Source organism: Zophobas morio, unplaced genomic scaffold (genome assembly GCF_036711695.1).
Source record: "Zophobas morio isolate AGI-343-1 ecotype UQ-CSIRO unplaced genomic scaffold, CSIRO_AGI_Zmor_V1 ptg000012l, whole genome shotgun sequence".
Taxonomy (NCBI): domain Eukaryota; kingdom Metazoa; phylum Arthropoda; class Insecta; order Coleoptera; family Tenebrionidae; genus Zophobas; species Zophobas morio.
The window spans coordinates 19,838,422-19,862,189 of record NW_026972117.1 but is presented as its reverse complement, the minus strand read 5'-3'; the positions used below and the strand labels follow the sequence as shown (position 1 = coordinate 19,862,189).

Here is a 23,768-nt window from a genome sequence, read left to right as displayed (position 1 = left end):
ATCGATTCTGTCCATATTCGCATCAGTCAGTCAAAATAACCGGCAAGATGAAGTTGGTTGTAGTCGACGTACAAGGTTTCCATTTGCCAGAATTTATTGTAAAAGAACTTACGACTTACGATGAAATTAACACAATACATGAAAGTTTCAAACCTATAAACAATTAAAAGAATTGACGAAAGCACCAGAAAACAAGTTAGATATCTACAACGTTATCATCATATGTTGAGATTTAATGATTGCGCCAAGGATCAGACATCTGTTAAACAAATCGAATACATCAAAAATAATGGGGTTGAGGTCGTATACGTGAAAGAAAGAAACAAAGAAAATTATCTCATGGAAACGCTAGAAAAAGATTGTTCCAAAATTGTGAATCTGGAAGCCATAGAAAACTATGTCAAACTAACCAAAGAAATACCACTATGTGATAACTATGTATCTAATAATAAAACATAGTCCTGTTCATTTAATAATGCTAAAAATAATTGCGTTTTATTTAAAAGCAAAAAAAACTGTCAGGTGTGGGATTCTAACCCACGCTCCTTTTGGAGAATCAGAGCTTAAATCCTTAAACGCCTCGGCCAACCTGACTACACTTAAATGTCAGCATAGAGAATATGTGCAAAACACGACCTAAGGGAACATTGAACACCCAGGTCAACAACAGACACGTGCCGACCAAACAAGTCAATGATCGTTGTGCACGACACTATCGGAACCCGACCGAACAAGGGGTCAGATCAACCGAGGAGAAGACGATGACAAACACTAGATAAAAAGTAGTGGGGCTCCTAGCTCATATTTCTTGAATAGGAGCCCCACTATATATCGACTCTTATGTCAACATTGTAGAAATCGTCGCCCTCAACACTGAATACAAACAAATGTCAGTCATATCATTATATCAACAAGCTGATATTCTTTATTTAGATTTTCGAAGGGCCTGTGATCAAATATATCATTTTGTGTTATTTCTTAAATTACGTTGTTATACTTTCCAGATTTTTTGTTGACTCATTTTAATTCATAGTTAAAAAATAAAGAATAGTCTGTTAAAATCGCAATTTTGTCTCAATCGTGAATCAACTAACATCTAGAATGCCTGAAGAATCCAATTTCGGTCCTTTGTTCTTTCTCCTTTTCCATAATGACATCGTAGATATTACACAATTAGAGAGCTTTAGACTCATTAGTACTGAGCTCTGTATTGTTAAGTAGAAGTAATAATTTATCCTCTATGCTATTTATGATATTAATATTTATTTTTTTTATTATGGCTTTATTTTGAAGTCATAGAAAAGCTAGCATGTAACACGTTTATAAACTTCTCTAGACGCGGTTTTTAAATACTCACTTCACTACGTCCTGTTCGTGCTTTAGTACACTTGTGTGTAAAAAAGGGGAGTTTAAAACTTGTTACATGCAATGTATCTACTATTTTCTGTTGTATTAATTTCATATAATTGAGTGTAAATGCCCGTTGGATCTAACAACATTAATTATTATTATTTTCATGTTTTTTATGAAATTATTTACGTACAATCTAAATGATGCATTTATACTCTATTCAAAAACAAGGTAACGATTTATTTTACCTCATGGTTATACAATTTCTATATAATTTTAGATATTCTCCGTAGATAACTTTTCTCCTTTGTACATTATTTTTCGTTTCAATAATTTCCACCATCAACGACGCTCTTGTATCTTTGACATCGGCATCCGGTTTAGTTTATGAGCTCGGAAAGCTGTCGTGCGTCCATATATTAGAAAGCTTAACGTCGGTATAACGTACTTCATTAAATAAATACCATTTGTTTATTTTACTTTTATTGTACATACGATTAATCATTTTCATTTCTTTTTTGTCAAAACTCAGTTAACCATTGTAACGATTAAGACCTAGAATTTAGGTACTTGTATTTAAACTCTTGGAAACAAATAGCCCCACTCGTTAAATAAGCTCTCAAACCGCCTCATAAGCAAACGAGTTCATTTACCGCATTCACCACATTCAATACTCGTAAAACCTGCACCAATATGAATCAAAAATCTAGAGCAGCTTTAAACCAACTCTTCCAGGAACTCCTTCGTTATTTAATGAGACAGCAAAAAATCACCGCTCAGCTTCCAATCAATAATTCCTCTTTTTTTTCCAGGACGAATATCAAACCGGCGACAGCCTCCAATTCCGGCTTCATTTTAAACTCTCTTGATGGAATTTTTCGCGGCCCGAGTCAATGAAAGCCGATTAATCTCAATTAAGGGAGAAAAAAGTGATGATGTGAAAGGGGTGTAACAGCCAACGATGGGCCTGACGCTGGTGAAGCTGTCTCTGAACCTGCTCCTGTGGGGACTGATCCAGGGTGAGTGGAATTGTTTTATAGCGAATTAAGGATTAAAAGGAAACAACCTTTACCGAAACTGTTATTTTATCTTGAAATTGGAAGTTTAAGGGAAGTTTTTATCGTACACTCGATTTTGATCAATTAATGGGTCAACGGCGCGAAAAGTCTTGTCTTCTCCGCCGCGGGATTTTCCTTCCTCGTTTTTCTCTCGGTTTCCCAAGCGAGGGCTGTTATTCAGATTTTGTATCGGTAGCACTTGTCTGTCAATTTTTATTTATTTTGATTTAATTTCATAGCGTTGAAACTTGGATAGTCGACAATTCTCAATTATACGTATATTTGTAAATTTTAATAATTACAGCACAAGATAATGGATGATGGTGAAAATATTTATCGTTTTGAAATTTTAACTTAATATTTTAATTCAGAAACTAACCACATGACAGACTTAAAAAGATAAATACTAATACCGTTTACGGGATAAAAACGCAGGTGGAAATTTGTTTATTAGTAATCATTAAGAGCTACGGAAATTTCTGGCGTCACATCTGTAAAACTTTAATACATTTTTATTGATAAAGTTCGTCCTTATTACTATTAATACAAAAGGATTTTTTTGCGAAAATGTAAATGTCCAGGGTAACAAAATCGAGGCGGACTCATAAACCACAAGTACAAGAGTATGTTATTTTATAAAATTAAGTTGGATTTACTATGAAAAAAAAAGTTTAAGTTGACTTCATCGAGGTGTTGATGGGGATGATTAGGCAAATTTTGGTGGTTCTCTGTCAAATAAGAATCGACGTAGACCTATTTTTTCATATTCTATGTGTTGAAAGGTCAAGAAAACATTAAAGTAGCTTACTTTTAACCCTGCTCCTGAATATGCCACTTACGAAAGTGTGCGAAACGTTGAGCCCAAAAACGCAATTAACACGGTTCCAACCCGGAAACCGATCATGTATTGATTCCGACCGTGCAAGCCTCCGAAATTATTCAAGTAGCCATTCAGCGAATGGACCCTATTGCATCCTTTGCTCAGGAAGTAAAAAAAAAGTAAATTACAAAAAAAAGAGAGGTATCTATATAAAGAAAAGTAGTTAAATTCACAACATTTTCACTGCTGGCTTTAGCACGTTTTTAGTAAAAAACAAGTGAAAATGACAATAGACAACATGTATACCTGAGGATTTTGTAATTTTTTCAAACGTAGCTTTCCTCTTATATAAAAAATAGTAAAAATGAGGTTATAATTTGTAATACATATTTCAAAAAGAGTGGTACACTTATCTGAGATTAATTTTTATTTTTTTGTCCAAATTTTCGTCAAATTTAATGTTTCCATATTTTTTGGTCATTTTTCACCAAATCTGTGTTTAGTTTTCAGTGAATTTTTCATGCCATGTCCAGTTAAATTATTGCCGTTTCCCAATAATTCTTCCCTAGTCCCTTTTCCCTCAGCCGAATCTCCACTGTTTCACTGACTTCCGTTAATCCCCACGAAACCGTTATTTTACCCCGAAATTCTAAGTTTAACGAAAGTTTTTATCGCACCCCCGATTTTGATCAATTAATAGAACAGCGGCGCGAAGAGTCTTGTCTTCTTTGTCGCAGGACTCCTGTTACTTAGATAATCTCGCATTTTCTCGGGCGAGAGGTTATTACTCAGATTTTTTCTCTCGTGTGTCCTGTTTCGTTTAAAACGCTTATTTTATTCATTTATTCCGAAACCATAAAAACGTGGAACGAGAAGCGTAAATTAACATCACTGATGACTATAAAAATAACGGTAATTGCGCCAGATTCGAGGTAAATGGCCAATGAAATATGTTGCTTTAAGGGTAAGGTAGGTCGTAAATTTAGATTTTTTGACAACGCGGGGAAATAATTTATTCAGGAATTAGGGGGTTTTAGGGAGTTCACTTAATGTAGCCAGACCGTGATTAGGGGAAGTAAAGTTGGTTGATTTCCTTCATCCGAAAATAAATAATTAAGAACGGTTATAAATTCCGGAATAATTTTTATAGACTGTGTTGTTCAGAATTATCGTGTTCAAAGGTATTGGTGGCTATTTTATATTTATGATAGCCCCACTGGAGTTCTAGGTCACGTCATTCATACATTCCGTTTGAATCAATCAATTGTGGAAATCGTAAGCAGGAAACTAACTTGGTATTTAAAATATTTAACGCAATGAAAATCAATTATTAAAATGAATCCAAACTGAATCCAATAAAGAGCTTTTGCCTTAAATATGAGCATGGCTTTGAAACTGTCTAAAGTGTAAAAATATTTTCGTTTGATAAAAAATGTTTAACAAAGTTAGGTTTAAAACTGAAGTCGTTCAGAATTTAAATCGTTCATCACAAACAAATTAATCATTTCTTAGACAAAACAACGTAAACAACGTGGATTCATTGAAGAGAAATCAATAATTTCAGGAATAAACATTTCGAAAATTTTGAATTGTCTGTCGGTTTGGTACTACAAACAGCGCCCGCTGTAGCAACCTTGAATTAATTCGAGTTCACTTTTACAAGCAATTTGATTTAATCTAAAGACGGAGATACAACTTAAATCCGAAAATTCCCTAAGAGCATTGTTCGCTAAACCGATTAAAACCTTAGTCTAATTTAATATCATGCCACATGTTAAGTCATTTGATCCGGCCAATTAGTTAGTCTTTGAGGATTAAATTGGTCAGGAAGTTAAGACAGTTATAACGAACCCTATTCTGCTGACGGATTACAAAAACTCAAGATGCTTTGTTCTAATTTGGTTTCTTGTGGAGCAATAATTAGAATTTCTTTGCAATAAGATAGAGTGGAAATACTTTGAGAAGGACACGTACTAGACGTAAAGAACTTGGTACTGGTCGCACCATCAGCGGTTGGTTATTCTCTTTTGTGTTCCTCTTTTCGTAGTTTCTTAGTATTTTTCGTACTTAATTCAAATGATTTAAATAAATTTTACCACACAAAACTTTGAGCTCACGTCAAGAAATTGTTGATGAGAACTTAGTGTTAATACGGATCTAGGGAAAGAGCGTATTTGATGAAAATTATACAAAGTTATTATTAGGAGTTGTTGCTTTCAACTTTAAATAATGAAATATTTGGGATTTCTCCGGTTGCTTAAACCTACCACAAAGCTGGGATTGCATCCGGAAAAATCGTAAACAATTTAAATTTTCTTCCTTACTTATTACAGAGCCGTCTTGCCCGACTTGGTTGTTTTAAATTATAGTAACGTCCGTTGCTCAGCTAACTTTCGCCCTAAAAACCCGATTTACGCACCATCTTGCCTAAAAATCCAGCGAGTTCTAAAGTCGTTAAACCCGAACACCTCGCTACTCTCTAATAACAATAATTTCGGATAAATTAGAGCCGCCCGAATATATACAAATGTGTTGTGTTTGCGCCTCTAGAAATTTCCAGCGCCTAAGTCATTCCAACTTAAGCCATTTCACGTAATTGCGCCCTCAACAGCACAAGTCTTGAAAAGCGTTCTTCCTAACAATTAACCGCTTCCCTTGCATTATACCTCTGTTTATTCGTCGGCAAATTTTACCTAATGTTTCTTTCTTAACGCCGTCCCATTACACGATGCTCGGTTTTAACGGTTCGAAACGTTCAAGTGAAATACGGAAGCGTCGCGACGCGCCTCGAAACAATAACAGACGAATAGAGAGATGTTTTGGCGGCTTTCATCTAGTTATAATGGACCGAAAAAGGGCGGCGCGCCGACGGAACATGTTTGCGGTAAGAACATGGTGCACTCATGAATAAAATTTGTTGCTGGCGTTTCCGACGAAACTTTCGGGGAGTTACATGGTGTTAAGCAAGACGAAGTGACATAACTTAAAAAACTTTCAGCTGGGTAGTAATACAGAAAAGCACTAAGCTTCTCTATTGCAATTTGTTGGTTCCGTATCGACGACTGTTTAAATTTAGAATGCAACTCGGAATACAGCTTTCGTGTTGCAAACTTTAATTGAATTAACGTGACCCAAGTAAGCTAAAATCCATTTCACTCCTATGACAAACCAACTAAGATGCGCGCATGCCTGTGACGTCAAGCAAAGTGGAATGACGGTTTCAAATAAAGAGAAAGGGCGGGATATGCTTCCAGATCCACGTGACGAAACCTTAGAAGACGTATACACAAAAAAATGTTAATTTACTTGCAGGTTCGAAGCTATTTCACCCTTTGAGCAAACATGTTCTCATATACAGGTCCCGCATATACCTGGGAGAAAGCTTTAGATGAGCACTACTATTTTATATATACATACCAGCGCCAGTTCTGAAATGACTCAGTCTGTAAAATTTGATTCATAATTCGTACAGGTTAAGCATAAGAACACAATAGGAAATTCACTCAAAAGTCATTTATATCCGAATTTCGCTAAAAATAAAAATAGTCCATTTTCCTTAAAATCCCGGCATTACGAATTGCAATTGTAGAAAATTTAAAAATTAGGAAGTCCTAAATAAAAACCCACAAAATAAAGAAAATGTTGTTGTTTTCATTGTGTTTTACCAAAAACTGTATAGTATCAGTAGTCCTGTATTTAAAACAAATTAAGGTTAAAAAGTAGGAAACATTTTGTGTATTTATATAAGGAATAATTGACTTTGCCACCAGCATATTGATCAGGTTGATGCAAATCGTAATCGTACCTAAAAAAAAATTTTTTTGATTCGATAATCTAATACTAATCTAGTACCAAAGCCGGATAGATATGTCCAAAGAATGCAATCTAAGTTTCATTTTATCGAATAGAACTTTAACCGCCTCATGTCGATTTTCTAAGACTTTTTCAGGATAACCAATATCGTGGGCTTTACCAACTTCATCTAGCTGATTTTTGCCTCTGTGTCCTCTTTTTAATCGTTTTTATGATTTTGTCCTGGTCCACAAAAGTTATAACCGAGAATATGAAGTTCAAAGTGTAATTTGAATTGAATTTACGATTCCATGTCCATAATATGCCTTTTTGTACGCTTCATTTTGAATGTTCCTTGTGGCTTCCTAATCAATATTTATGCTCGAACTTTCTGTTTTGTCTAAAAATTACATATCAGTTTAGATGTTAGTAATTAGTATCAGGAGTTTCTGATTTAAAATAATTTTCGTGTGCCCTTTACTCACTATTTCCGAGCAATGGCAGTGCTGTCTATTGGGTTTAAGGGAATACAATTTAAATGGATCATACAATTTATATTTAGATATAATTTTCTTTTATCTAGCGATTTGTATAGATCTTTATATTGGTGGATACCACATCGATATGCATCGTCAAATTATTTCCTTGTCCTCATACCTAACCTTCATTTTTACATTTTGCGTTTGAAATGTCTCCTATTTTTTTCCTCAATCTACTTTGTGCATTGTTATATCAGCTGGTTTTACTAAAGTTCTGCCATAATGCTTACGTCAGTCGTTTCACTTGTATTGCTGACGTACACGTCATGTCCCACTAGAGCAGAAATTTGAAAAATCACGTTGTATCATCATTTTGTAATTAGAAACATGATTTTAACTTGGACTGGCAAAGATGTTGCACAGACAAGCTTGTTTGATTTTTTATTACTAAGTCAATATTTTTTCCAGCTGTGGCAACCAACGGTGGTCAAAAATGGGTGCGTGCAAATGTTCCGCAGTACCGTGTTCCAGGAGAGACTGCCGTGTTACAGTGCGACTACGACTTAGGCAACGACACTTTGTATGCTGTGAAATGGTACAAAGACCATGAAGAGTTTTACAGATTTGTACCGAAAGCAAGACCCCAAGCGATTGCATATCAAGTGGAAGGAGCCAGAGTGGACGTAAGTTAAACACTCGCTCATAATTTGGTTGTTGATAATATGTTTTTAAACAATGCACCACTCGTTTGTTGTTAGTTTTCGCAATCAAAATGCAAACTTTGATTCGAAAGCTTGTTACGCAATAAAAACAAATACATTTATGAAATGAAACAGATTAAAGCTAAATTGATTCGGTTTCGAGTTAACAGTCTGTTAAATAAAGCTTTTTAGGCAGCTGATTTTCATTCTAAAGGTTGCTAGTCCTAAACGAATTACCATAACATTTGCTATGTTAATTGTCACCGAATAAACATAATGGATGCAATAAATATAAAACGAGTGCTTTGTAACGCTGTTGTGATTAGAGTCATTAATGTCGAACAACAATCGGGTAAATCGATAGCGACATCTGGGGCAAGAATGTTCTTTTATGTGAAAAATAAAACTTTAACAATTTGTTGATTTAACTTGGAATAAAAGCATTGTTAATGCCGCCGTCAATATTGGGTTTTTGTAGCGGCTAATAGCACCTTTCTGGGCTATTTTTTATTGATTGAGTCGTTTACACCAAACAATAACTTATGAACAAATGTCCCGAATTAAACTAAAACTCGTAATTCCCAACGGCTAGAAACGAAATTGTCCCTAAATAACTGAAATTCAATTAAAATTATTGTTCCTTTAAACCTTTAAAATATCGAGCGCTGAAGTTGATTCTCAATTAATATGTAAAATGACTGCAAACTTTTTTAAAATGGATTTGATATTGAAAAATGTGGAGCAGATACAGAGCTTAGGGCAACTGTCCACAGCGCAGTTTAAATATAAATTGAGTAGTATCACACTGAATAAACATTAACGGTCATTTATTGATTGTGTTGTGTAACAACACTACAATAACCAACGTCAGATAAAATATACTGAAACAGCTTCATAAATATTTTTGCAAAAGTGGAACTAATAACGCAGCTCTAACCAACATATTGTTCAATTACCTCTATCATTAATTGCTGTAAAACATGTTCAGTTATCCATTTCCTATCTATTGCGGTTAAAAAAGCTATGAAAATCGAATAATAATTTTCTCGTTCAATCTAATTGGTTTTTAAACACTGTTTTCTACATTAACGTGGTATTAATCGGAAATTAAAGTTTAATAATGTTTTTTTCCAAACTAACCTCTACTGATCCTCCCCTATGATTAATCGAACAACGTGAGACAATGATTGATTTCAGTTCCATTCGCAGTATAACCATAAACAAACTATTCACATGCCTTGTATGGTTAGTATAGTTTTTCAGAAAGTGGTGAATTTTCAGTTTTATTTTTAGATCAGTTTCAGTGTTGCTGAAATAAAAAAGACATCATTTGTGCTAACGACAAGTTGTTTATTTGCCACTCATGAATAAGTCAATACATTTAGTTTACATTTATTTACATACACTCAAAGCTGTTAATTGGCTGGGCTAGAATTTTTGAATTATTTATTCCAGCTTTGACGCGATCGTCTCATTTGAATTTGGTGTTTTGCATTGTGTTATTGCAGCAACAAAGGTTGCAAAATAACAAGCAAATATCGGTTTAATCAAACAGTGCAAAAGTATCGACCCAACAGCTTTTATATTTTGATTTGGTTTGATGGCAAATTTATCGAAAGATGACAAATATGTTCTGGAATTATAAAAAACAGTAATTAATAAACAGGGGTTAAAACATTCCATTTTGCACTATATTTCTCAGCATACTTTAAAACAAATTTTTATCTATATTCTATGATCGCTAAACCAAAATTTCAAAAAGTTTGTTATGTAGCTTTTAAAACTGTTAAATTATTATTCTAGAAACTCTTTTGTCATGATCTGTGTATACTGTACACGTTGTTACACTTCAGGTAAGACGATAGGTTCGATCCGAGATTTCGTCTTGTACCATTTTCAAATCGTCAATATCCGTAAGTTTGTCCAGTGCCTATTGGATTATACTACCTCCCATCTAAAATCTGCCCCATCTAGTGTATGGTTTAAAATATTATCTCAAAAAGTTGTCGTAATATCTGCATATAAAATTGGCACTCTACAAATAGAAGTACCAAATATTGAAACAGTATTTCCGAAAGTTGACAGTTCTTAAATTTCGATTATTTTGGGCAGTGTTTATCGTCCTGCTATTACATCATATTTAGATGACACACACTTAGTAAATAGAGTTTACTCCCTGAACAATGACATTTCGGAGATTTTAATTTTCCCAATATTCATGGGTCTCTAAGTAAACCATCGGACATGACAGACGGTGCCTCCTTATTTGTGGATTTTGTCATAAATTCGAATCTCACTCAACTTGTAACAACTTCCACAAGAATTCGCAGTGGCCACACGTCATTTCTTTTAGATTTAGTTTTGACTAACAACAACCAGTTAATTTCCAATCTCGCAATTTCTGCCCTAATTGGGAAGTCGGATCATGCCACAGTTGAATTTCAGGTACAGGGATTAGATCAGAATAAACCGACGGATATATTTAAATCGGTTAGCAACGTAAATTTTGTCAATTTGGAACGCAATTTAGCGACATTAGATTGGTCTGATGTTCAATAATCCGTGTATCGCTTGGTATATTCTACTCATTGTTAACTAATGCAGTTAAAAGTAATACATTTTATGGTCAGCCAAAAAATTAACACCCGAAAACCTTGGATAACTTCTAGATTAATCCAACGTACAAAACAGAAACAAAAAAAAAACAGAGTGCGTCGACCCAGGGACGCACGGATGGAGTTTTAACTCTGCTGTCAATTTCTATAAATTAAACACGTATACGAAGTCATTAATTTTTTCTTAAAAAATACAATGCTTTCATTAGTTCATTTGAACATAATACACTTGTGCTTCAAGTTGGTAGACAACTTAAAAATCAGCTGACCTTAATAACAGACAAGCATCCAAGTAGTAATCTCCAAATATCTTACGATAAATATGTAGATACATACTCTTCTCAGATATGCCATGAATATGAAAAGGCACGTGGCGGAAATTCTAGAAACTACATTATTGTCATTTCCAAGCCCACAATTCTGAAACTTTACCTTATGGCAATCTTAATGTTCCATATGAACAGTTTGCATATTACACAGAACAATTAGAAAATGCTTTCATTAGTTCATTTGAACATAATACACTTTTGCTTCAAGTTGGTAGATAACTTACAAATCAGCTGGAATTAATAACATACAAGCATCCATGTAGTAATCTCCCCCATGATTACCTTTTGTCATTATTTGTGCGATTAAGTATATTTTATACACTAATGCCATAACTACAGAAGCAAGCTAAAAAACAGAGGAACTTAATCATTTTGTCCCATTTATTATAGAGCATTTACCAGTTCCATCGGTTAATAATTAATTATAAAATAGAAAATCATCGGTTTATTTATCAGTGTTATTTTTATAGAACTATTCCTGTACTTACCAACAATATATTGTTTGTTAAAATGTACGTAAATGTAATACATACATACATACATACATACATACATACATATGCAATTAATATGACTGTTCTTTTATAATTTTGAAACCATCGCATCATATTTAATTGAGGTTATCTCAGAGTTCACATTTTTCGTTCGTTATGTCACTATTAGTAATATATTTTGTAACATTTAACATACACATTAGGACATTCAAGTTTACCACCACAAATGTTGTGCCCCCATGTCACATTCTGTGTCCACTTCACTACCCTGCATTTCTTATGGAGAATTCAAAAGCTATCGTCCCTCTATTACCTCTGGTCAAACGAACACATTTTATTAAATTGTTGTAACATAGACCGCAGCGCCCTCTCCATCAACCCACGCTACTCTCGCGCTTGTTGCTTGAGTCGCTAGTTACTACCGCTGCGAACAGGAGGCGCTGCCCGTCAACGCCTACCCACACTAATGACCTCGACACCGACACCAAGCTCGTAGCTGGAACTCGACATCCTATTCCGGCGCGTATACGTGTTCTACAACAAGAAAGGAGTTAAAACTACAAAAACTGTGGAAAAGTTTCAAAAGATCTGGGACGTCTCGGGATTTTGAATTACATAGAAAATTTTCAAATTAGTTATTATCTGATATTAAAACAGCAGAAACAAAGTATGAGAACAAATTTATAGAGTTAGGTCCAAAAACTGTTTACAGGTATGTCCGTTAAAAGATATCTTCTGCAGCATCAACCCCAGTAGTCAAAAAAGATGATGGTGTGCTTTGTGAAAACAACTTTGAAGCGGCGGAAATATTGGCAAAATTTTTCCATAGTGTATAGGTAAACGAATCTGATGATATCCTACCACCGGTTAAATTTTTGGAACAAATTAAATTCGTCGCAAGTGCTCTTCTAGAGGAGTTATTTTCCTGCAACACCAACAGCTCTCCTGTTTCAGACAATATTTCCACAGTATGCAAGCTTCTTTTAATAGTTCTCGATTGCCAAGTGATTACAGCTATACCAATATTTAAGAAGGGCCACAAAACCATTGCCTGCAACTACCGAGTGTTACAAAGTAGATGGAGAAGATAATTTGTAAGCAACTGCTTTCCTTTTCTCTTCAGGCAGGCATCAATGCGAATACCCAGCATGGGTTTTTACCAGATAGATCAACAATTCCATGTCTTTTATACTGTTTGAATATACGGTCGTCACATGTTGATGCTTCTGATCATGTAGATGTTGTATATCTGTATTTCGAGAAGGCATTTGATTGAATTCCTCATAGACGTCTTTTGGGAAAACTTGGTCACCGAGGTATACGTGGAAAATTACTGAATTGGATTGGCACTTTCTTGTCAAATAGAACTTTTTCTGTGAAAGTCGGGAACTGTTGGTCTAGAGAGCGTCCTGTTTTCCCTAGGAGTTTCACGAGAATCCGTTCTTGGACCTCTGTTATTCACTTTATATGTATCAGACCTCAGCTTCATAATCCAGTCCAATCATGTTTTCTATGCCGATGACTGCAAAATATTCGTTAGATCATTTGAGGATCACAGTAACCTCCAGTCCAGAACGATCTGGAGATTATCAAGAGTTGGTGTGACGAATGGCTCTTACCTAGAAATACAGATAATGCGTCATTTTGCGTATTGGTCGCCACTAAACACGCATATTGCGTTGGAAGTCAGCAAATCACTTCAAAAGAAAGTAATGACTTAAGTAGATCTGCTCAAGCCACCCACGTCGCGAAGCCTGAAAATTCCCTGGGTTATGTGTTGTTTAAACTTTTCAATCGTCCAAATCCTCAAATATTCTTGAAATTGTATAAAACGTATGTTCTCCCAACATTGGAATAAGCAAATATAAGCTGGTCCCCATGGCTTATGCGTGACAAGGGGGTCTTAAAAAAAGTCCACAGACGTTTGAGAAAGAGGGTGGCAGGCTTTGGTAGATTATTGCATCCCACAAGGTTAAATCGATTATCCCTGCAGAAAACTGAATTCAGTTTACTAGAAGATGTTTCATTTTGATAAATGTTGCTCCAAGCTATCTCTATTCTTTTGTTGATCTGCAAATCTCAATTTCATTGAATCTTCATTTTCTATTTTGACAGTCGCTCTTTGATTCCAATGTAGATTTTCAATTAATTTTACAATCCGATGTTCGATTCCCTAGTTTCTAAATATTAATATAGGGTTTCTGTAAATGATTATAGGGTCGACGTAGGTCATGAACACGTGCCGCCTCTCAGTATTCAACATTACTAAATGCCCAAGGAAGGACGCATGACAAATACCACACGCATCTGTATAACTCGTTGCCTAAATTGTTCATATCTTTTTAAAAAATAAAACGAATTCAAAAATGTTCTGTGATCCTTTCGTCAATGCCCATTGTTCAATTTCATGTTGCAGCAGAAACTCCTGAGTGCTGAGGAAATTTTGTCAAAGATGTTTGCGGATCTGCTCAAGTGATCATCAACAACTTCCTCAGTTCCTGAAGGTCTTCCACCAGATTTCTCTTTTTTGACACTGCCAGCTCGAACAAATCTGTTGATTGCATCTTTAATGTGAGCCTGTAACGATGTTTCTTGAATTATTAAATCACGGTATTTGGCCAGATATTCATACTTACAAGCGGTTACAGAATAGACTCACGCTTCGTTTACGAAGTCCCATTACAATAACAAGGCATAACAATGTAAGTGTCTTGTTCACAGTCTTGGCACAAAATTTTCGTACGCAACCACCAGGACTATTGAAAACGACTATTTTGTTGTTTTGAGTTTGGATCAACAAGAATTTCTAATATTAACACTCTTTGGTAGTACTATAAAGGTTGATCTGAATCATTCTTAGGGTATGGTCGCTGTTCTATACATAGTATTAAATAAGTCAACTAGTACTTGAATTTGGTCACCCTCTATTAGTTTAATCAGCTCTACAGGAACTTGATCAGGACCTCGTACCTCGTTTTTTTATAATTTTTTAGTGCGAATTCTACATCTTGGGGGGTAATTAGGAGTTTGTCTGTCATCTTATTGGTCTTGGTCTGGTTTATATTAGATCTTGCATCATAAAATAATTCTTTTATGTATTCTTCAATTCTTCCATAGTTTCAGTTAGGCTGGGAGGTCTATTATTATATTGTCAGCTTTATCCTTATATACTTTGTCGGCGTTTCCCTTCTTGACCTGTCATTTCTTTAATTGTCTTAGGGAGATTGAAATTGTCATAATGAGCAGCCAGATTTTCAATTTCTCTGTACTTCTGCTCCATGTATCTGTCTTCGCTTCTATTATCTTTCTTTTTGTGAATTTAAGAATTTCACGATAGTTTTGAATAAGAGGTCCCTGTTATTGCCTTCTATTTTCGATAAGATCATGGATCTCTTCTGTCATCCATTTGACTGAAGCTAAAATAGCATCATTATTAATGTTTTTCCAGTTTTTACTTGAAATTGTGTCCTGTTTAATGAATTTTATAATTTTCTCTCTCATTTTCTTCCATGTTTGTTTCTTCGTCTTTAATAACTTTCTCTTTTAGTTTTCTTAGGTTTAGCCTCTGAGCTTCTGTTTTTAAGTTGATCTGTTTTATCTTTTACTTTTAAGTTCAACATGTTGTCAATTAGGCTTTGTCCCCTTTCATTTTTATTTCCGAAGCCTGGTTGTTTCGAGATCATCCGTGCCTTTCCATTGGATGTCAAAAATACTCAGGATGTCAATATGCGTTCCATTTCTTAATTACGCTATGCAGTTTCCCAGTTTGATATAAACTTCTCACATTCCATATTCCCACTTTAGTTATTTCGTTCTTCTTCCTTTTGACTTCGTTTAAAACCCCGAAGGAAGTCCCCGAATGGAGGACTTGAGACTCCGGAATATTTTGCTCTAAACTTGATCATCATGATTTTACTAGGAATATCCTTTCGGATCTTTAATGTTCTCTGCATCGTTAAGCGGTTGATCGGTTAAGATTCTTCCCCCTTTAGGGACGATTTCTCGTCCCAAGGGCAAAAAAATGCCGTTGATCTTACTGGCTCATCTACTCGAAGCTCTTAGCCAGGAAGAGGTAGTTACTTATCCCGGCAGCCACTCGGTCCCTACCTGTGTTAGTCACCAAAGTTGGTGTCCGCCTTCTACCACGTGGAGGTACAGGTTCGGATTTTTCTTTCATCGAGGTTAAGACCTTTCAGGCTTTTCCTAACCTCTCCAGAGCTTTAGAAGGCTAGAATGAAGTTCAATTTTTGCTTTTAAATTTTTTTGTTTACTGTCGTTATGAAAAGAAATGTGTCCAGCATAAACCAACCACCAAATACTAAACATGGTCGTTTTCCGGGTTGGAACCGTGTTAATTGAGTTTTTGGGCTCAACATTTCGCACACTTTCGTAAGTGGCATCTTCAGGAGCAGGGTTAAGGATAAGGCAAAAGAGCACGGTAACCCAGTATGTCAACCATACCAGAGGCGAAACTCTTTTTATTTGTTCTTTTGCCTTATTCTTAACCCTACTCCTGAAGATGCCACTTACGGAAATGTGCGAAACGTTGTACCCAAAAACTCAATTAACACGGTTTGAACCCGCAAAACGATCATGTATTGATTCCGACCGTGGAAGCCTCCGAAATTATTACCAAATACTAAAGTTTTTAGTTTGAGCAACTACGTAACAACGAATAAATTGCGGCATTTGAAAGAAGATAAAACACGGGTTGTATTAATGGTTTTTTAACACCTTCGTCACAATAATTATTGTAACCATTTCGACTACAGTGCTTTAGTTTGTTGAATACATGCCATTTCTTATACTCCTAATGCACTCTGTCACTCAATAATAAATTTCTCCGATTCTTATGTTAGGAAACATACAAACTTATAATATGATCTTCTACAATGTTCAAGACGTGTTTGATAAAAATTTCAGGACAAATTAAGTTGTAGTTTTTAAATACAACCCGTGTTTCTCCTTATGGCCAAAATACACGCAGTCGGAGCCACCTTAAAGTAAGAAAATATGAAATTAAAAATTCGTCTAAGTGATTCTTTAGATTCTTTTTTACAGGCATACCGCTCGGGAAGGAAACATACAAACAACTAATGACTTTATAATACACGGAAAGTTAAAAATGAATGCTTTATTTAATGCTACATTAAAATCTACCGTGAAATTTGATTTGGGGGATTTAATTACATCATTAAATAAAAAGAGTGCTTTAGCAAGCTGAACGTAAAAATTAAAACCTTAATTCGTTGTTTACATGTAACATGCGTCGGAAACACATTAATTTAAAAGTTCTAATAATCGTAGAGGAATAAGTACGAGTATAATAGAGCTTTCGTTTTTGTAAGTTTTAACTGAACGTCCTTTCCTGAAATAACATTTTTGCTAACTGATGAACGTTATTGATAGAATATTCAGCCTGCCAGAATCAACATCGGTCTTCCATTTCAACAGACGTGCAGACGGAAATTCAAACAAAATAATTTGTTAACCGTACTTGCCATGCATAACGAATGTTTAGTTTTAATTTCAAGCATGAAGATAAATATAAGAATTTTATCTCTTTGCATAGATACTCAGACTACGTGTTGCCTCTGACGAAGACCAAGTTTCTCAGAAGTGCCTAGGGCAAGCTAAATTATTGATAACTTAAAATCTTTAAAAATGTTTGTTTAACTTGCGCTTTCAGTAAAGGTCCTTGACTTCTTCTAATGACTGTTTGCAACCATTACTGCTGCTTGTTTTATTGGGTTAATTGTGTTACATACTAATTTAATGGTTTTTGTTTCTCTTTTCGTTTGACTCGTTCAGAGTAACGTAACCAAGTTAAGTTTATGAGTCGACTTTGAAATAATCCCATTAATGTTTTATTGTTACCATTGTTGTTATTATATATACGCCACAACTACCCAGAAACGATGTTTAAATGATTCAATGTTATCGTATATTAATGTTATTACTTGATGAGGATGAAACAATGGCATCGAAAATGCTGGACTGATAATCGCCCTCGAGCTGCCTAGCCCTAGCTTTCAATTATTATTAAATATAAATCTATCATTATTTTGTTAACTAAAATCCGACGCGATTTAACAGGACTATGTTGTATGTGTAACTATTAAAAGCATAAAATTCGTGTCACAGCATAAAAGTGATTAAAAATGTGCCTGTACATTGAAAAAAACACTCGCAATTTATCCTTTTCAACTTCGCAAATATTAAATAATTTTGTGCAAGTCTTCGTATAAATCTTCGTTATCCCTATAATTAGCGTTAATAGCCCCTTTCATGTAGCTCCTAAATAACCATTAACGACTAAATGTTTTCGGTTTTGTCTGGTAGCTTTTCGGATGATCTGAATTAACGTCGAAATTTACCGATTTAGCTGTTCAGACATGGAAATGCGGTTTCTGTTTGGCAACAGACGTTTTACCGCCCTCCTCCCTCGAGGACTATCCAACAGTCTGAGTAGCTGTCATCGAAACTTACGTCTCAGTCTTCGGCAACGTGACAGGGAAAAAATCTTCGTCGCAGATCGATCGGGGGAGTTTTACGAGTTTAAAAGGGGATGAATTGCGGCGAACGGGGCGATATAGGGTGGGCGGAAATTGCTGAACACGATGTAAAAATCTATTTTATATAGCTATTGCTTCGCTAAGTTGTAAAGTTTTAATGGAAGAGTAAACAAAATGTAGTTGCGAGGAGAGACACAGCTAAATCCCGGCTTCCCAGACACGTAGGGGAGGTGGGGTAAAGTCAAACGTGGCATTCTATATTTTTAAATAAATAAGTGTTCGTAATCGGTTTTTTCAAACTTTACGTTTCATTGGATAAGTAAATATTCCAAATAAACTGCATCTAATGCAAATGCTTCAAAACATAACGAGGAATATACCTTTTGATGCTGCTACCGACAGGTACGTGGTAGAAAACGCATTGGAAGTAAGACGTCTTTCTGAAGGATATTTTCCGCATCGTTAATGCAAGCGACAGTTGAACTTTTACCAAAATCGATCAATATATTTGAGGATATACATGCAATTGCTTAAAATCCCATGTTAAATATTCTGGACGCTGATGTTCCAGAACAGTAGACAGTAAAAGAACGTGCATGGATAAACTAAAATTGTGCACGTTTTGGTTGTGATACTTCTGTGACACTTTTTACTCGGCAAGTAGTGAACAAAGTTTATGAGCAAGTGGGTCAATAAGTTATAAAGAAAACATAACCAACGAATTCGGTTTTTATTGAAAGCCAAACCACGGAAAAGTTGTAGTTATTATCGATTTCCAGTATTTTAAAAATTCAGGTGACTCTTGCTGCATTTCAAAGTGTTTTTATGAAGTTTGTGAATTTAACTTTCTTTGAAAAAAATTTGTCAAACTTGCTCATGCATAATTTGAAATAATAGGTAGTGACGCAGCAATAAAAATTACGATCAAAAACAGCCATGGAATTTTGAAAGATTTCTATTGGCCGACTGCTGTTCGTTAATGCATTGTTATTATTTCAAATAATTGGAACTGAAACTGTTGATAGATTTGTTATCTTTGTAAGATAAAACGTGTGTTGAGTTGAAAATGTCATCCAGTTGGCGTTGAATATTTGATAACAGAAAACGTAGCGAAAACGCATGTGGTTTATTAATCCACACTGTTGTGTTTAGTGACATTTCCGCGTTGTCAGTTAGATTAAATATTAGGTTTACTGTCGAGATACATCACGATGTTTACAAAAAATCCAGACCAACCTGACGATTTTTTCAGCTGAACACCTAGAACTAGATTGACACGATAATTTTAAAGATCACGATTATTTAAGTTTATTTTTCGTTTTATTTAAAAGTTACTTAATGTTTTTTTTTAATGGGTTGTAAATATTATCACACATAATCAAATATAATTTACCATCAATACCTCTATTTTCAATCAATTGTCTAAAAAATGGTTAATTAAATACTTTTTTATTTGGAATTGAATCTAATAACTTATTTCAAAATAATATTAATAACTCTCCGAAATTCTGGTACTAAATGCTATAATTTATTGTCTAGATTTATTATTATCAAACATTTGCCACCTTGTCGAAAGAGAGATTCTACTCAATCTAAAATGGGCAGTTTTTGTTGTGGCAGAAAGTTGGTATGGACATTTAGTATATTATGATGTACGACTTTATTCTGGCCTTTTAATAACCATTTTGAAATTTATATAAGTAGTAGTAAGTATAATAAATATAAGTGATTTGAAAATGACGCACTAACTGTGTCACGTTATTATGAAGCAGTTTCAAGGTTAAATTATAAAATTTAGTCAGTCCTGACAGGACTGGCGCTATCTACGGGAACAGTTGCTCGGGTGTCGGCTTCCTCGCAGGAGAGGGAGCACCTGAGGTACTCCAGTCGGAGAAACGCATCTCCAGTGGTCTCGTCGGCGGCCGCGACAGAAATAATTATTCCATTTAAAATTAACGAAAATATTCGGCGTGTTTTTTCTACCACCATCTATCTATCTATCTATAAAAAAAAACTTTCGCCAAATATGTATAAAGAAATGAGAATTCGGTCGAGGTCCTCCAGTGGTCTCCTCGCTAAACGGGGCTGCTTCGGATCATAGGGAGGCGGCGACGCTGAAACGGGGACGGTGGGCGAAAAAGGGGTTATCAGGATTCGGCTTATCTCGCTTGATTGTACAAAAAAAAGTTTGTGGCCCGCCAAAATTTGCTTCGTTACGAACAGTTCGGTACTATTTCTGGAGATTATCTGTCTAATAGACATCGAGATAGAAAACAACGACAGACAGATGGACGGAAATTATTTTTCTGTATTTACTCTAGCGGTCATGAAACGTCAAGAAAACATGATACTAGATATTTGCCTGGACTGGACTCTACTACAATACTTATTTCGACAGAACTTCCCTCGCACCTAAGGTACAGTCCAATGAGTACTACTTATAACAACATTTTATTTTCATTTCAATTTTTGTTTTGTGATAACCTTTATAAAGTACAAACAAATGGAGTAAATGACGCGTACAATATAAAATTTATTTAAAACAAATAACCAACGGCAAAAAGTGTCTACTCAGTAATAATAACATACTTAATTTCGGGGTGTTTATATTTATATTTCCAAAGAACTCGACGACTGCACGTTCAGATATCAGGGATCAGCTGCATCAGGCAATTGTGTTAAAAAAAGACATTTGTTTGATTTTGTTTCCTTAAAAGGGAGGAAAGGATTGATTAATTAATTAAGCTACGATGGAGCAAAACGGTCGGAATATTATTTTGACTGAGAAGCTATTACGATAATGATTAGCTTACTATTATTAAATGTAGGTGGGTGCGGCATTACTGCATTCTTGCATTTTCGAGAAATTGGGGTGAATTGTTCTCGATTTGATAAAAAAAAGAGTGCATCGACCCAGGGACGCACTGTTGGAGTTTTAACCCTGCGTTGTCCATTTATATAAATTAAACACAATAATTTTCTCTTAAAAAATAATAAAAACCAAAAATATGTTGCATTTGTATTTTTTTACAAAATGATGATTAATGATGATGATTGGGTTAATTAAAGTATATATCCATGTATTGTTAATTGTTGTCATCATATAGAAATAGCATAACTAATTATCATAATAATATTGCATATAAAAAATTAAAGTACAATGTGTATTTACCAACTAAGGTAACAAGTAAATATTTACAAATGCTAGAGCAGTATTTATAATTTATTCACTCTCTGAGGCGTTTCATGTACGTATTGGTTGATAGTTTATTTATCTCTCTCTTTCTACACCGCGGGGTTACATGCCAATGTTCAGACTCAGTTCAGACCGGTCTCGGTGACCTCGACACCGACACCGACACCGAGTTCGAGCTCGTAGCGCGAACTTGACATCCTATTTTGGCGCGCGTCGTATACGTGTTCTATAATATGAAAAGAAAGGTGTTAAAACTCGAAATGATGTGGCGAACCGCTAACCTTTCATCTAAAAACCAGACGTCCCTACCACAGGACCGTAATGTTAACAATTATATTAATTATTAACAAACAAAATACGGATTCTCAAGTGTAGAATTATACTATTGTATGAAATTTAAGTTATGTTTATTATACAGCATTTTAAAAGAATGTCACCACGTTGTTCGTGAGTTTAATTTTGCTTATTGCTTTACTATCTACATAACATTTCTAATACAGATTTAAAATTTTAGAACCATCGGTCCAGTAGTTTCGAAGATTATCCGCCTCATAAAAATCCGTGCAGACGACAGCCAGACAGATACACACCTATTTTTTCGTACTGTAGGGGCCCCGAACCGTGGAGAAAACATTACGATTACAATTTTCTTAGCTTACACTTGAGAAATAAAAAGTACAAACAACAAAAAAGGTGAAAAAATACAAAAAAATGCAGAAAAAATGCAAAAAAGCACTTCAAAAAACGCAAAGAAAAAACTCTTAAAAAAGCAATAGAAAGGCGACTAAAAATGTTACAAAACACTACCAAAATTAGAACAAAAGGCAACAAAGAAAATGTAACTAAAAAAAAAACTATAAAAAAGGAACAGAAAGCGACAAAAAGACGGTAACAAAGCCATAAACAATATCCAACAAAAAATCCAAAAAAGCAATAAATAAGGTCTAAAAACATATGTTAAAGATAGGCCAAAAAACCGCGCAGAAAAATCCACAAAGACAGACGACTGAAAAATCACCAAAGATGAAAAATATGAGGACAAAAAGAGGTGAAAAAAGTCGATTACAGAACAAAAACGACAAAAAACCCGATAGCCAACAAAAAAGACGAACGACAAATGGTTGTAAAATTCAAATTTTGATACAACCAAACATACATTAATTAATGCAACAATTTTTCATAGTTGGTTTTGGCTTGTTATGACAATATTTGTTTGTGTCAAAGGGTCAGAAACTGGTATTGGGATCTGCCCGACGACCGAGACCACGAGTTTTTTTTTGCCTTTACAGGATTTTTGTTACACAGTACACCCATTATTATTAAATTTATTTATTTCTAAAATATGGTGCACCTTAAATTAGATATTCCTACTCGAAATTTCGCAAAACTTTCTTTATTGCAGAAACATGCACAAATCCCTTTTGCCAGTGACAGAATGACAAGCGAATATCAACCGATATTAATAATCATAAAAATTCCTAAATTTTTGCTGGCCTAGAGCAGCAATTTTTTGGTTTCTAGCCGTTAGAGACGTACGAAAACTAGTGATTTCATAATTCATTTACTCAAGTCGTTTGTTTGAGTTCTTATCATAAAATTTCGTCATCTTTTCGCAGAAACTGACTGAACTAAAATTACACCACTTTCTGTGAACTAAAGTAAAAATGCGGTCGTCAATCCTGGCAAAATGAACAAAAACAAGCATTCAGTCACGTTTTACTACTTTGTTAGCTTCACTAACAAATTATTGGCTAATTTTATTTGAAAGCTTATATCTGAAGTATCTGTGTTGATGAGATCTCCTTTAAAAATAGTGTTATATCTTTTAACGTAATCAAAACTTCTGTAGTTCTTGGAGAAGGATACCTGTTTCTATTTACCACCTTATTGGACTTCTGATATTCACACAGATTTGGCTATATTAGATTAATGAAATTTAGAGCCAGGACGCAAATTACAAGGAGACGCAATCCGCACAACTGCGGTCAATATGAAATATATTTCAAGCAAATAACCAACGGGAAACAATGTATTCTTGAATATAGTACTTTTTTAACTTCGAATGTTTATGCCTATATTTCGCAAGAATTTAACCATTGTGTTTAAAGATACTGAAATTTGATTGATTAGTAGAAATCTTTACTATACAATTTCGATTTTTTTTGCGAATTTTGAATGCCTTGAAGAAAATCTGAAGACAGATTCATAAAGAACAAATACATGGTATTTTATAAAATTTAAATCCTAATTATTCTGGAAAATTTTGAGGAGATGTCACATTTACTTACATAACAACTGATTTTTTGGAAACGTTTGTTATATGTGACTCTGTTCCCTAATTTTACACTTTGAAGTTATTTTGAAAACAACGTTAGGTCATTTTTTGCATTTGTCACCTATATTACTCTATTTTGATACT

The 23,768-nt window shown here is 34.7% G+C and overlaps 1 protein-coding gene across 3 annotated transcripts in view; it reads left to right on the top strand.

Moving 5' to 3' along the window:
- Nucleotides 1-23,768, top strand: part of LOC135127977 (uncharacterized) — a 242,239-nt gene that overhangs the window by 94,367 nt on the left and 124,104 nt on the right. For all 3 annotated transcript variants that reach the window (XM_064054717.1, XM_064054716.1, XM_064054715.1), the window contains 2 exons: nt 2,163-2,369; nt 7,968-8,182. In XM_064054717.1, coding sequence (XP_063910787.1) covers nt 2,312-2,369; nt 7,968-8,182 — 273 coding nt within the window. In that variant the 5' untranslated portion in view covers nt 2,163-2,311. The remainder of the gene's footprint in view (nt 1-2,162; nt 2,370-7,967; nt 8,183-23,768) is intronic.